The 16,010-nt window shown below is 35.2% G+C and overlaps 1 protein-coding gene across 1 annotated transcript in view; it reads left to right on the plus strand.

Annotated features, from left to right (window-relative positions):
* Window positions 1–16,010, plus strand: part of jef (major facilitator superfamily domain-containing protein 6 jef) — a 149,315-nt gene that overhangs the window by 119,656 nt on the left and 13,649 nt on the right. Inside the window, exon 10 of the mRNA XM_089094853.1 lies at window positions 5,587–5,717. Within this exon, the coding sequence (XP_088950979.1) occupies window positions 5,587–5,717 (131 nt within the window). The remainder of the gene's footprint in view (window positions 1–5,586; window positions 5,718–16,010) is intronic.

Genomic DNA, 16,010 nt, shown 5'->3' on the forward strand with positions numbered 1-16,010 from the left:
ATCTGCAAAAATGGGGAATTTTGAATTTTTGCCAGAAGAAAGATCATAGATGCGTGTTTATTTGTTTTCATTTTCCCAGGAGTGATCGTATTGACCCATTGCTCCTAGAATATCGGGAGAGGGCTTATTCGAACGGAAATTAAAAGTTCCAGTGCCCTTTTTAAGTGACCAAAAACATTGGAGGGCAACTAGGCTCCCTCTCCCGCCCTTTTTTTCGCAAAATCGTCCGATCGAAATTTTGAGATAGCAATTTTGTTCATCATAGTTGAAAGACCCAATAGCTATGCCTTTGGGTATAACATGACCCACACAGCCCTAGGGGTAGGGTCTTTAAGTTATAAAATTTGTCCATTGTTCGTGCATAGTATTGTGTATTGGGATGTATGCACACATTTTCAGGTGGAGGGGGGAGGGACAAATTTTCTGCTGGGGGTTTTTCCACGCGGGAATTTTCCATGGGGAGGGAAATTTCCAGGGAGTGAACTTGTCAGAGAAAATTACACACTGGGGGAATTTGCCAGAATTCTTATATAAAATTCTTTTTATATGTCTTGCTTTCTCTTTTCCGTCTCAATTTTACGCGCGGAGTTGTTTAAGAGTAATTGTCTGGGGTAAATTTTCACCGGGATTAAATTATCTAGAGCATATTTCCGTGGGGTGGGTGTTTCTCTGTGGAGGTGGGGCCAAATTTCCTAGCATTGTTTAAAAAACAATCAGAAATTAAATAAAAAAAAGTTTATTTAACTGAAAGTAAGCAGCAACATTAAAACTTATAACGGGCAGACGTCATTACGTATATAAGGGGGGTGTCCCCTCCTCAACACCTCGCTCATTACGCTAAAGTTGGAATTTTGTCCCAATTCTTGATTTTTGTCCGCAAGGGCCGTTTAATTAGAACAATAAGACACTTTTTTAAAAGTAATAAATTTTTAGCGTAAAGAGCGAGGTGTTGAGGAGGGGAAACACCCTTTATATACGTAATCACTTCTATTCGTTTCAAGTTTTAATGTTGCTCCTTACCTTCAGTTGATAAAACTTGTTTTTTTTTTATTTAATTCAAGCAAGGAACTTGCTCAAATAGAACATAATGCTATTAAAATTCGATCTTTATATACGCCAATTATTTCTTGCTTTGCATTTTAATATGTTTAAAAAGAATACCGCATTGCTTTAGCAGCTAAAGCATTTTATGACCTACTATCGTTTTTTTAACCCTAAAATCTGATCTTTACTTTAAAGTTCCATCCACTGCTCTTGATTTAACTTCACATTTCACGTTCGAACTTCCTTTTCACAGGATATCGCTGTATAATAGGGTACTTTTGTTTCATTAGATAAGATAAGATAAGGTAAGTTTTATTCTTCATTAAATACACATATAATATTACATGTTATTAATCCCTCAAAGGCTCATTGGCCTGTACAAAGAGGGACGACATATGAATTACATACTCAGAGATAAAAAACAAAAGAAAATTTAAAATGATCACTTACTCACATATGAAGGAGAAGAAAAAAAAATATAGATAAACTGGAAACTATAGAAAAAATTAGAATAAATAAACTAAATTTATTAATTATATTAAATAGACTCACAAAAAAAAAAAAAAAAAAAAAAAAAAAAAAAAAAAAATTAAATTATTATTACTATAAACGAATCCCTATCGTCGAAACAGAATTATGTGTATTATCAGGTAGAACAAACATCATAATAGCTGTTACGATATTATTCATAACTCTTATCCAAAATATTAAAAAATCAAAACTTAAGCCATGTACAGCCCTTTTAGATTGTATTTAAAACTATATAAATTCCAATTCAATCAACTCTGCTTATTTCTGAGGCTAGGTAGCAAAATTGAGGTTTATGGGCTAATTATGGTCATAAGGCTTATAATTATTGGACTGTAATAAAATGGTGCGAAAGTAATAAAATTTAACCCGTCTTCATGAATGCTACTCCTTAGTGAACTATACAAATTTCAGCAATAAATATTGACAGTCATACCTGAGGTCTGGGAGTCATAGCGCAGAGAAGACCACAATAAAACATAACTAAACATTCAGGGGACATCAACTCCACAAAAAAAAAAAAAAAAAAAAAAAAAAAAAAAAAAATATTCAGTTTGATTCTTAACTAAATGGTCCTTAAGAATCCTCTTGAAAGTGCCAAAAGAGTGGCATTTCTGTACTGAAGAAGGCAGGGAGTTCCAAACCTGATGACAAGCGATGAGGGGATTGAAATCTGACCGCACAGTGGGAGTAGGAGGAATGCAGATATTATGTGACGAACGAAGGTTATATGGAGCTAAATCAGAAATAAACTGAGGAGTTTTTTGAAGAGATTTTGGAAGATTGCCATGAAGCTGATGAAAAACAAAAGAAGCACAAGAAAGAATGTAGATAGACTGTAGATTTAGAAGCGGTCTTGGTGAAGAAGAGTTGGTATCCATAACCAGACGCCGTGCTTTTTTATACATGATAGAAAGTGACCGCAGTGTAGACGGAAAAGTAGACATCCATACTATGGGGCAATAAGAGACATATGACTGGACAAGGCATAAAAAAAGAAGCTTCAGAATAGATCCAGGAAAGGTGTGTTTGAGTTTTCGAATGACACCCAAACTCCGCGAGACCTTAACCCTAATCATGGCTATATGGTGTCTAAACGAAAGGTTCTCATCAAGCAGGATACCAAGATACCGGACCAACCGATTCTTTGGTCTACACAAGGGGCACCTGAAGCTGTGTCAGTTGAGGGAAAGCTACACCAATTCAAGACAAAATAAGAAAATGTGACTTGGTAACATTCAAGGCCAAGAAATTCGCCTCAAACCATGAAATTACTCTCTCAAATATTGCCACCAGATTAGATCTGACATCACATTCCGTCCTCCCTAAAGTCCCAAGAGTGCTGTCGTCAGCAAAAGCAACGAGGCAATCTTCATTAGAAGTAGCATTGGGAAACAAAGGAACATCCGGATGACAAAGATTGCAGCATACTAGAGGACTGGTGTTCTTGACTGCTGAAATAAGATCATTGACATAAATCAAAAATAACAAGGGGCCAAGAACAGATCCCTGGGGGACACCATATTCTACTTCAGAAGGGCTCTGGAAAAACGGATCAATTGAAATAAGTCTACCAGAAAGATATGATTCAAACCAAGAGAAAACATTTGATCTTATACTAATATGCGATAATTTCCAAAGAAGAATCTGATGAGTCAAAGAATCAAAAGCTTTACGAACATCCAAAAATAAAGCTGCCGGGATAAGACAAAAATCTATTGCCGAATGAATGAAATTCAAGAGAGGTGCGCAAACATGCTCTGTAGAGTGATTCGCTCGGAATCCAAACTGGAAATCATGGAAAAAATTTTTGACATCCAGAAAACTAAGAAGCCTGGACAGCATAGCCTTCTCAAAAATTTTGCTGAAAACAGATAGAAGAGAAATTGGCCTATAATTAGCAGGATCACTCCGGGACCCACCTTTATACAGCACTATAACCTTAGCTCGCTTGAGTGATTACGGGAAAATTCCATTCACGAAAGACAGATTGATAAGCTTAGTCAATGGTGACAGAATAGCAGGAAGAACGGCACGGATAACCCTTGTAGGAATTATGTCTGGCCCTGAAGACGATGAACCTTTAAGTGCATTTACGATCCGAGCTACCTCGAACTCAGAAACAGGGTTCAAGACCATTGACTTTAAACATGGGGGTCCAAGATAGGCTCTGAAATCGCAACGAGGAGTTCTATAGCTAACAGAAGAAGCAGTCGTTTATACTAAATTATCAAAAAAAGAAGGAATCGCTATCTGAAAATTTTATTATCCATGGACAAATTTAACCTCAACAAACAGCGGTGTAGGAACTGAAGGCGGAGGGGGAGTAGGGTTAAGTACAGAATTAATAATTTTCCATGTCTTCCCAACATCCTGTTCACACTCAGAAAATTTCCTGTGATAATACTGAGACTTGGCCTTCCGACACAGAGAATTAAATATGTTCCTATAGGTCTTGAACCGCTGATGATAAGAAGCAGATGACGAAGCCTTGTATAGTTTCCACAGATAATTTTTCCTTTTCCAGCTTTTATGGAGACCTGGAGTCATCCACGGATTCAGCCTTACTATCCTTTTCGAGGTATGAGGCTTTGGATTCCGGTGGCAAACTTCTAGGATACCATCTTTTACTGAATCATAAAAGAAATCAAAAGAGCGGTTAAAATCAGATTCAGAATCCAAACTATCCCATGGCTGATCAGTCAAACGAGATTTAAGTAGACTGATCTCACTGACACCAAAACGGAAAAATGGGAGATTAGATGGCGAAGCTTTACGCTGCGATCGATTAGCAGTCCTATATCGTGAAATCGCAGGGAAATGATCAGAAATATCACTAACCATCACCGAATTATCTAAGACATCTAGTGACGAAAAAATATTATCAATAAGTGATGAATGCATCTCAGTAACTCGGGCTGGTATTCAAACTGAGGGTAGAGTTCCCGCGGAAAGCATGATTGACAAAAATCTGCAGTCGAAGCAGAATTTTGATCCAGCAGGTTGAAGTTGAAATCCCCCATTAGGTTTAGTTCGAAGGGATTCTTTTGGACTAAGTCCAAAACCTCTTTCAGAATTTTCATAAACGAAGGAATAGATCCAATAGGGGATTTGTAAGCCAAACTGACGACTAAATCCTTACAACCTGACTTAATCTCAATAAAAAGGGATTCAAAGATTCCTTCCTCATTTCTACTCAAATCACTTCGGATATTATATACAAGATGATCGGCAATATACAGGGCGAGGCCACCTTTCGCCATCTGTTTCCGGTTCATCCTCTCCATCCTAAATCTTTGGATATCTAAAAGCATATCCTTTTTTGAATCCAGGAAAGTTTCATAAACCAGTTCCCCCTTTGATTAGGGGGATTGAATGAAATAGACCTTAACATTAGTTTTTGCGCTTTAAAAATATATATACATGACAGCTTGTTAAATATATATATATATATATATATATATATATATATATATATATATATATATATATATATATATATATATATATATATATATATATATTACAAGGGCTGTTGAATTTGATTGAAAAGTATTTTTTAAGGAACATTAAGACTTTAGCGCAAATAGCAAGGGTTGAGCAGAGGGTAGCCTCCTCGTATAGGGAATAGTTATGATTTTTTGTGTTTTATGATTGCTCCTTACTTTCAGTTGAAGAAACTTGCTTCTTTTTTTAATCAGCATAAAAACCAATTCTTTTGATGTATCTACTGTTATAAAAATTTCGTTTTTTAGAATTTCGGTTACTATTGGGCCGAGTCACTCCTCACTTACAGTTCGTTACCACGAACCGTTAGATATTATTTGCGGATTAAGAACAGTCTCCCTTTGATTCCATGAATAAGGTCATCCAATTTACAAAACGCGGGAGAGGTGGTGACAGGGGGCAAGAATTTTTCAATATCTCTTAATTTCATTTCTATCTCGTTAAGTTTTAATTATTTGTAATATATTTAAATTTTTAGTGTTATATTTATGTTTTGTGTTATTGCAGGTACTACAACACTGCTTAGAGGCTATGGGTTTGCAAGTCTGTTTGTGCTGATAGCTTTCATTGTTGTTTGCTATTACCGACCAGAAACCGGATTTGTTTCTGACCTGACACAAGAAGAAGATCCAAGAGAGGTACCAATGATCATGGGTAGCTAAGGGAGGATTGAGTGGGGTGCGAGGACATTAGCCACTAAAAATATTGTTAATCCATCCCCCTAGAAAAACCCTCAAAGCAAGTGAAACACAAAGGTCTGACAGAAAAAGTAATTTTACCCCTCCGATAGACCCTCCCTTCTTCATTTGAAAAAGCACTTAGCTACGCTCATGCAACTGATATTTATTCAATATTATTTATATTCTCTTACACAAACACCAGCATCAATTATGAAATTACAGTGTTCAGTGATTAAAGTTCATGCTACTATGTTGGAAAGAAACTCATTTAGCGAATAGAGTCTTAATTAAAATTGTCTAATTAATTTCTTTCTAATTAATTAATTATTTTCTGTATAATTGATCTAATTAATTTCTTCGATGGGATTATAACCTTATTTATGTGGTTATTGCGGTCATTATTTTTATGCGGCGTTGGAATTATATCTCCTGGAATTATATGGTCCAATTGAAAATTCGCAATTGGTTTTTTAGACAAAATCAGGGAATGTCTGAGAATATATGATAGTCATATAATTAGCGTAATTTAGGTGGTGATGACATAACACATCCACAGCAGGATTAACTATACCACAAACGGAGAACAAGCCCACGCATGTGCAAAATTTTCGTATTGTTCCAAATAACAAAAAATATCAATGAAACTTAAGGTAAACATTGAAGATATCAACTTTTTTAAGCCAAGATCTTTGGGACTATCGTTTTAATAAAAACAAAATTTAATTTTAATTTAAAATAATATAACTATTTTATAATTTAATAAAATATTTTTATAATTTTAGTTTATATTTTATTTTATATTTAATATTTTGTTTTAATTAATTTAAAATAAAATAATTTTATTTTTATTTTAAAATTCTAATTTTAGTTTAATTAGAACCATTTCTCCAAGAAATGAAGATACAGAGGTTTTTGCTGTCAATATAAATTTTTGTTCTTTTTTTTCTTTTTTCTTATAAAGATAGGAAGTAAACATTATATTCTATTTTGATGAAAATTTTTACATTCCGGCCTTTTAAGTGTCTAAATGATAAAAGAAAAAAAAAAAAAAACCACCTTCTTCTTGTGAACCCGACAAGATGTCAGGTTGACACGACGAAATCAAATTTTTGTCGAATCTTGGAAGATAATCTTCCAGTTTACATGGTAATTAAATACAAAAGACAAGTTTTTGCAACTGAAAGTAAGGAGCAACATTAAAACTTAAAACGAACAGAACTTAGCGTAAATTATTAAATTATATAGAAATTATCGTAAATATAGAAATTATTAGCGCAAAAACGAGGTATTGACTAGGGGGTGAACCCCAAATATACGTAATAATTTCTGTTCGTTTTAATTTTTAATGTTGCTCCGTACTTAAAGCTGAAAAAGCTTGTTTCTTTTATTTCATTACTAAGCGTTTTAAAATAATACTGGGAAATCTGGCACCCCCTTCATAGAAATGTCCCTTCCCCCATGAAAAAAAAACTCAATGAAAATATCCTCCCACGTAATTTAATGTCTTAACGTTTTTGAATTAATTCAGGTTTAGATTTTGGCTCAGCGTACATGAATAATTAAGACACAATTTGCATATTAATTTCAGTTTTTTGGCTATATGGCTTTCTCGAAAGTTGTTTAATTTTATTTACGAACATTTTTCTTAGTAATAAATACACGTAGCTTACGAATTACCTTACGTAACGAACTTCTATATTCGTATATTTTTATTAGGTATATTAGGGGGTTCGCCCTCTAGTCGATACCTCACTCTTGACGCTAAAGTTTGAATTTCTATCCAATTCTTTAAGAATGACCCCTTAATCACAAAGGCCGTTAATTAGAATAAATAGCTCTTATGAAATTACTAAAAAAAACCTTAGCGTAAAGAGCGAGGTATTGACTAGGGGGCGAACTCAATTATATGTGTAATAGTTTTTGTTCGTTTCAAGTTTTGATGTTGAAAAGTATTCAGATGAAAAGTTTTTCAGTTGAAAACTTCTTTTTTTCATTTAATTTCTGATCGTTTTTTTTTAAATACTGGGAAATCTGGCGACCCCTTCAAAGAAGTGTCCCTTCCCCCATGAAAACATCCTCCGTGGAAAGATCCTCCCAGGTAACCCCCGACCCCCCCACTACCAGAAAAATCCCCCCTGAAAACGTCTGTATACTTCCCAATAACCAATACTAGAGTGTTATACCATTGACCATTTTTGAAAAAATTGTTTTTATGACAATTGTATTTCAATATGGAATCATTTACTAGATTCATGACAACCTTTAGCTCTTAAGAAACGCATTTAATCTCTGGAACATATGTTGCGTTAATTTTTTAAGAGTAAATTAAGGTAAAAAAAATATGCGTCAACTGGTCAGATGTACAACATAGATCATGTACCTTTGATTACTCTATGTTGTACCTTTGATTACTTTCATAAATAAGTAATAAAAAAAAGGAACACATTTTCTACTGTTTCCTTAGTAAATATCAACTATTCTAAATTAAATATTGACAAATAAATTTCAAATCGCAGATGTTCCATTTGACAAGCAGTCTCACAGGTTTTCACTGGAAATGAAAGTTTCAATAAAATATCTTATTGATAAATGTGAAACTCCTTTGGATCAGTCCTTACAAATCCAAAGGATTTGGTATCACTTAGTTTCTTTATATATTTAATTTTTAAATCACTTTCATCTAAGTCTATTACTTCTGCAAAAAACTATTTCACATTCCTTTTGCCAGACAGCTTTACAACAACAAATTCGCCTTTCTTGATTTTCCGAATCGGCCAAAACAGCAAAATCTGTGTCATAATCTTCATTACCATCTATCACTAAAGCAGTATCTGGTTCAGAATTACATGTTGAACTAATCTAAAATAACTGTTTCACTGTTTTTTTCTCTTGGCCTACCTGACTCACTTTTTTCTTTTTCCTATTCTGTTTCTCAATTTTTTCCTTTTTCGGATAGTCAATCAATATTCTCGACTTGCCTCACTGTCTCCCTTTGGTGACATCTTTCCTAGGTCCTGCCTTTGGATGAGGTCTAATCATCCGTGGTGAAATGACTTCAGTAGAATTTTGGATGAAAAATCAGTGGCTTCCAAGGTTTCCTCACCATTCTGATTCAAATTTTCAGCGACAGGAATTGGTCTGTCTTTTAAAGTTGAAGATGAAAATTGATCTTTCATGGAAATATTTTCATTGAGTTGCACTAGCCCAGCTACCTTAAAGCCATTATGTTAGTCGGGTAGAAGGCCTTCGGATATGCCAATCCACATAAGGAAGCGACCTCATATATTGTGATAGGCTTGCTAGAATTACCTACTGTCAACATCCAATCATTTACTGCCACGTTATAAAAGGTGTTGAAAGGTCCAAATACAGACCTTTCTAGTGGCTTTTTTTTTGTGATTGGTGTGAGGAAGAAATGTTAATAAATGTATTTCAGAAGATTTTGCCAAAGTGATCGGTGGTATGGTCACATGCCTCTTGTGGTTGTCCATCAGAAGAATTACTGGTGTAGCAGCTGTTGGGTTAAGGTGCTTAATGAAGTGTCCCAGAAATCATTTTTCATTGGACCACCCTGACTGATTTGCTGCTCGAATAGTGCCTGATGGTGCACCTATCAACACAGAATCTTTAAAATTGACCCCAGGAAATATTAGCATTGGTGGAATGCTGTTGCCAAAAACAATTATGGTGCAAAAACCTCTTTGAGCTTTTTCTCTAAGTGATTTCTTGAGTCTGAGCTAAATATCCTTGCTGATTTGTTTCAAGGTCATCTAGGCTGCTCAGACAAAATAAAAAGAGAAAAGAGATGCATTCTATATATTAATCGTCTAAATGGTGGTAAATAATTGACGGTTTTTTTTACTTCCTAATGCTTTTTTTTCATCATATAATAACATACTGTACCATTCACCAATCAAAGGTACACTATTTATTGCGGTCAAAGGTACAACACAAAGCCATTATTTATTAAATGCATTCATTCAGTTATAGATTCAGTTATAGATTGTTATGTAATTATTTTACTGGTATATGGAAAATAAATCTATCTATCTATCTATCTATTAAATAAAAAGAATTGTTTTTTTTTAAAGAAAGTAAGGTACGACGTTAAAACTTAAAACGAACAGAAATTATTCCGTATATGAAAGAGGCTGTCCCCTCCTCAACGCCTCGCTCTTTACGCTAAAGTTTTTTTATTATTTAAAAAGAATAGAAATGTGAGAAAGTCAAACTTTAGCGTAAAGAGCGAGGCGTTGAGGAGGGGACAGCCCATTTCATATACGGAATAATTTCTGTTCGTTTTCAGTTTTAACGTCGTTCCTTACTTTCAGTTAAAAAAAACTTTTTTTTTATTTAATTTTTGAACGTTTTTGAATTAATGCAGATTTTGATTTTGGCTCACCGTATATGAATAATTAAAACAAAATTTGCATATTAATATTACTTTTATTTGTTTAAATGGCTTTCTCGAAACTTGTTTAATTTTATTTACGAACGTTTTATTAGTTATAAATATACGTAACTCACGAATTAACTTACGTAACGAACTTCTATATTCATAGATTTTTAATACGTATATGAGGGGGTTGACCCCCTAGTCAATACCTCGCTCTTTAAGGTAAAGTTCTACTTTTGTTCCAATTCTTTAAAAACGACCCCTTAATCACAAAGGTCGTTAATTAGAATTAACTAAAACACTTTTTCCACAAAATAAGCTTTTCAAAGAAAAATAAAGAACTCCATTGAACAAAAAATGAGAAAAAATAAAATCAAATAATCTACCAAGCTCGAACTACCACAAATCAGCATCAATAAATAAATGAAACCCAAAACTAACAAAAACTACAATAAATAACCAAGTCAAACTCAAAACGAGCAGAAATTAACATAATTTGGGCCCAAAACCCCTATGCCTTCCCAAGGCCAGAACAAAATTTGTACTTTACTGAAAAAAATATAAATGTTTTTACTTTTATAACTTTAATAAATCAAGTGATATTAATATTTTAATTACTAAATATGAGTATCTGTATATTAAACTGACAATGCACGTTCATTCGTATTTTTTCAGTAAAGGGCAAATGTTTTTCTGGCCTTGGGAAGGCATAGGGGTTTTGCGCCCAACTTATGTTAATTTCTGCTCGTTTTGAGTTTGACTCGGTTATTTATTGTAATTTCTGTTCGTTTTGGGTTTCATTTATTTATCGATGCTGATTTGTGGTAGTTTCGAGCTTGGTAGAATATTTGATTTTATATTTGCTCATTTTTTGTTTAATGGAGTTTCTTACTTTACTTTGAAAAACTTATTTTGTGGAAAAAGTTTTTTTAATTAATTTCTGTTCGTTTTATATTGACATAGTCTTTTCAGGGAAAAAGAAAATAACACTTTAAATCTTTTTGTTTTTTAAGACTTTATAGTTTGGCCTGCTATTTGTATGCTGGATAAAAATTTTCAGCAATTTTTAACAACATACACCCTTTTAAAAATCTGGTCACAAATAGTACTGTTTAACTTAGTGTCATACCTCCTCTAGTTGACCTGAAATGGAAAACTTGATTCCATTCTCCAAAAAATCTGTTTACTTTCTTTGATAGCTTTGATACATTTACACTATTTTGATTTGGTTAAATTTTAAGAGCAGAAGTAACCTCGAAAATTTGAACATAATACCCTCAGTCGTTCTTTGCATCTCAGCAGATACTGCTGAGATGCCTTACTGGGAATTAGCATTATCACAATGCATTTTGAATCAATCTTAAGGCAACATTTAGTTTTTAAACATAATGAGCCAATGGGAGGGTGGGAGTGGAAGGGGGATTAGTTGCCCTCCAATCACTTTCAACTATTAAAAAGGGCATCAGCCCTTCCTATTTTCAATTGGATGAGCCCCTTTCGAAGTTCCCTCGACAACTCCTGCGATACGAAGTGCCCTGGTCTAAACAACAACAACAACAAAAAATACTACTGATCACTTTTGACTGTTAAAAAGGGCACTAGCCTTTAAATTTCTAATCGAATTAGCCTTTTTTGAAGTTTCTACGACAACGCCTTCTATAAAAACCTTATATGCGCCCAGGGCATAACTTAAAACCCTTGCCCTGAGAGTTGTGGGGTGTGTCCTTCTCAAAAACATATTTTCTATCTGGAAATCAACAAGCCTACGCTAAACAAAATGGCTATATAAAAATTTTGATTGGATGGGTTTGGGTGAATGATGGAAGGGGGGGGGCTAGTTGCTCTTCAATCAGTTTTGACTATCAAAAAGGGCACTAGTCCTTTGAATTTCCAATCAGATGAACCCCTTTTGAAATTTCTATGAAAACGCCTTCTATAAAAAACCTTATATGCCCCACGACATAACTTAAAACCCTCGCCCTGAGGGTTGTTGGGGAGTGTCCTCCTCAAAAACATATTTTATATCTGGAAATCAACTACGCTGAACAAAATGGCTATATCAAAATTTTGATTGGATGTGTTTGGGGGAATAATGGGCGTGGGGGAGGAGCTAGTTCCCCTCCAATCACTTTTGACTTTTAAGAAAGGAACTAGCCCTTTGAATTCCCAATCGAATGAGCCTGTTTTGAAGTATCTACGACAACGCCTTTTTTAAAAAACCTTATATGCCCCCAGGGCATAACTTAAAGCCATTGCCCTCAGGGTTTCTGGGTAGTGTCCAGCACACAAACAAATTTTAAATGGGCAAATAAACAAAGCTGCAGCACAGTCATCTCTAAAACTTTTTATTGGAGATGTTTGGAGAACGGAGGGGAGTGGGGGGGCTAGTTGCCCTTCAATCACTTTCAACTATTAAAAAGGTCAAACACCCTTTGAATTTCCAATCGAATGAGCCTGTTTTGAGGTTTCTACGGCAACGCCTTCTATGAAAACCTTATATGTCCCCAGGGCATGACTTAAAACCCTTGCCCTGAGGGTTGTGGGGCAGTTTCCTCCTCCAAAAGATATTTTCTATCTGGAAATCAGCTATACTGCCAAAATACCTATCTCAAAATTTTGATTGGATGTGTTTGGTGGACTGATGGGCGTGGGGAGGGGGGGGGCTAGTTGGCCTCCAATCACTTTGGACTATTAAAAAGGGCACTAGCCCTTTGAATTTCCAAACGAATGAGCCTGTTTTGAATTTTCTACGACACTACCTTCCATAAAAAGCCTTATATGCCCCCAGGACATAACTTAAAACCCTTGCCCCGAGGGTTGTGGGGGAGTGTCCTCCTCAAAAAGATATTTTCTATCTGGAAATCAGCTATGCTGACAAAATACCTATCTCAAAATTTTGATTGGATGTGTTTGGGGGAATGATGGGCATGGGGGGGGCTAGTTGCCCTCCAATCACTTTTGACTATTAAAAAGGGCACTAGCCCTTTGAATTTCCAATCGAATGAGCCTGTTTTGAAGTTTCTACGACAACGCCTTGTATAACAACCTTATATGCCCCCAGGGCATAACTTAAAACCCTTTCCCTGAGGGTTGTGGGGGAGTTTCCTCCTAAAAACATATTTTCTATCTGCAAATCAACTACGCTGAACAAAATGGCTGTCTCACAATTTTGATTGGATGTGTTTGGGGGAATGATGGGTGGGGGGGGGGGCTAGTTGCCCTCCAATTACTTTCGACTATTAAAAAATGCACTAGAACTCTGGATTTCTAATCGAATGAGCCCCTTTTGAAGTCTCTACGACGACTCCTTCTATATGAAGTGCCCTGCTTTAAAGAAAAAAAATAATAAACTGTACATTGTCAACATTGATCTTATATGCCCTCAGGGCATAACTTAAAACCCTTGCCCTGATGGTTGTGAGGGAGTGTCCTCCTCAAAAACATATTTTCTATCTGGAAATCAACTACGCTGAACAAAATGGCTATCTCAAAATTTTGATTGGATGTGTTTGGGGGAATGACGGGCGTGGGGGGGTTAGTTGCCCTCCAATCACTTTCTACTATTAAAAAGGGCACTAGCCACTCCAATTTCCTATCGAATGAGCCCTTTTCGAAGTTTCTATGACTACTCCTTCGATATGTAGTGCCGGGTATAGAGAGAAAAAAAAAACACATTGTGCCCACATCGTTCTTTACTTAGGCAGCGCTAGCGCGCTGCCTATGATAAATAGCTCCTAAGAAAGTACTAAAAAAAAACTTTAGCGTAAAGAGTGAGGTATTGACGAGGGGGTGAGCCCAATCATATACGTAATAATTTCTGTTCGTTTTAAGTTTTAATATTGCTCCTTACTTTCAGTTGAAAAACTTTTTTTTTATTTAGTTTATGATCGTTTTTTTTAAATAATGCTGGGAAATTCGGCGCTCCCTTCATGGCAATGTCCTTTCCCCCATGAAAGCTTCCTCCATAGAAAGATCCCTCCCACTTAACTTCCGAAATCCGAAATCAACTACCAGAAAAAATCCCACCTGAAAACTTATGTATACTTCCCCAATGACCAGTGCTATATGTTAACATTGGGTAAAGTTCAAAACTACCATACTTCCCCCTGGAGACGTCGGGGGATTAAGTCATCATAAAAAACACATTTACCACATTTTCGACTATACTGAACAAAATGTCTACCTCAAAATTTTGATCGGGTGACTTTGGGAAAAAATGAGCGTGGGAGGGAGCCTAGTTGCCCTCTATTTTTTTGGTCATTTAAAAAGGGCACTAGAACTTTTAATTTACGTTACAATGAGCCCTCCCACGATATTCTTGGACCACTGGGTCGATACGATTACCCCTAGGGAAAAACAATAAATTAATAAAAATAAACACGCATCCGTGATCTTTCTTCTGACAAAAATAAAATGCAAACTTCCGCAATTTTGTAGATAGGTGCTTGAAACCTATACAGTAGTGTTCTCTGATACGCTGAATATGATGGTGTGATTTTCATTAAGGTTCTATAGCTTTTAGGGGGTCTTTCCCCTTTTTTTCTAAAATCAGCCAAATTTTCTCAGTTGCGTAACTTCTGATGGGTAAGACTAAACTTGATGAAACTTATATATTTGAAATCAGCATTAAAATTTAATTCTTTTGATTATTAGTATCAAATTTCCGTTTTTTAGAGTTTCGGTTACCATTGAGCCGGGTCGCTCCTTACTTACAGTTCGCTATCACGAACTGTTTGATTATGAATTTAAGACTGAAATACTATGCTGCTTATTTACTCCAAAGATATAACTGCAATATAAAACAGTGAAAAGTAAATCAATATTAATATAAAAAAGAGTATGATAAAGAAATCAGCACATGAAAATCCTAACTTTTAGAGATGCAAATGAATAAAAATTTCTAGAAAAATCTGCAAGCATATGCTGATCTTTAAAACATGTATAGCAGCACCCCTAGGGGCTAATGCATGTAACAGCATATTTTACTTCCAAAAACTATGTAAGATGGCAGCACAGAACAAGGTGGTGAAAGGTACATGCCAGTTAGAGGTACAACACTTTCCCCTATATGTAAACATTGGGCAAAGTTCATAACTTGCAGCCCTTCCCTCGGGGACTGTGGGGGATTAAGTCATCTTCAAAGACGTAGTTATCATATTTTTTGACCATGCTGAACAAAATGGCTATCTCAAATTTTGATCGGGTGACTTTGGGAAAAATGAGCGTGGGAGGGGCCCTTGTTGCCCTCCACTTTTTTTGTCGCTTAAAAAGAGCGCTAGCACCTTTAATTTCCGTTCGAATGAGTCGTCCTGCAATATTCAAGAACCACTGGGTGGATACGATCACCCCTGGAAAAAAAAACAAAAAATAAATAAACACGCATCCTTGATCTTTCTTCCGGCAAAATATACAAAATTCCACATTGTTACAGATAGAAGCTTGAAACCTCTACAGTAGGGTTCGCTGATACGCTGAATCTGATGGTATGATTTTCATTAAGGTTCTATGACTTTTAGGGGGAGTTTTCCCCTTTTTTCAAAAAATAAGGCAAATTTTCTCAGGCACATAACTTTTTATTGGAAAGACTAAACTTGATCAAACGTATATAGTAAAAATCAGCATAAAAATCTGATTCTTTTGCTGTATCTATTGGTATCAAAATTATATTTTTTTGGAGTTTCGGTTACTATTGAGCCGGGTAGCTCCTTATTTAGAGTTCGTTATCACGAGCTGTTTGATATTGATAATGTAAGTATTGAAATGAACATGTTAAATTCTAATGTAAAGAGTAGGAGTCAAAAGGAGGGTAGAAGTCTTCTCATTTATAATTTTTGTTGATTCCATATTTTAACACG

This window comes from Artemia sp. Qi Xiang Cuo, chromosome 9 (genome assembly GCF_049724085.1).
Source record: "Artemia sp. Qi Xiang Cuo chromosome 9, ASM4972408v1, whole genome shotgun sequence".
Lineage (NCBI taxonomy): Eukaryota > Metazoa > Arthropoda > Branchiopoda > Anostraca > Artemiidae > Artemia > Artemia sp. Qi Xiang Cuo.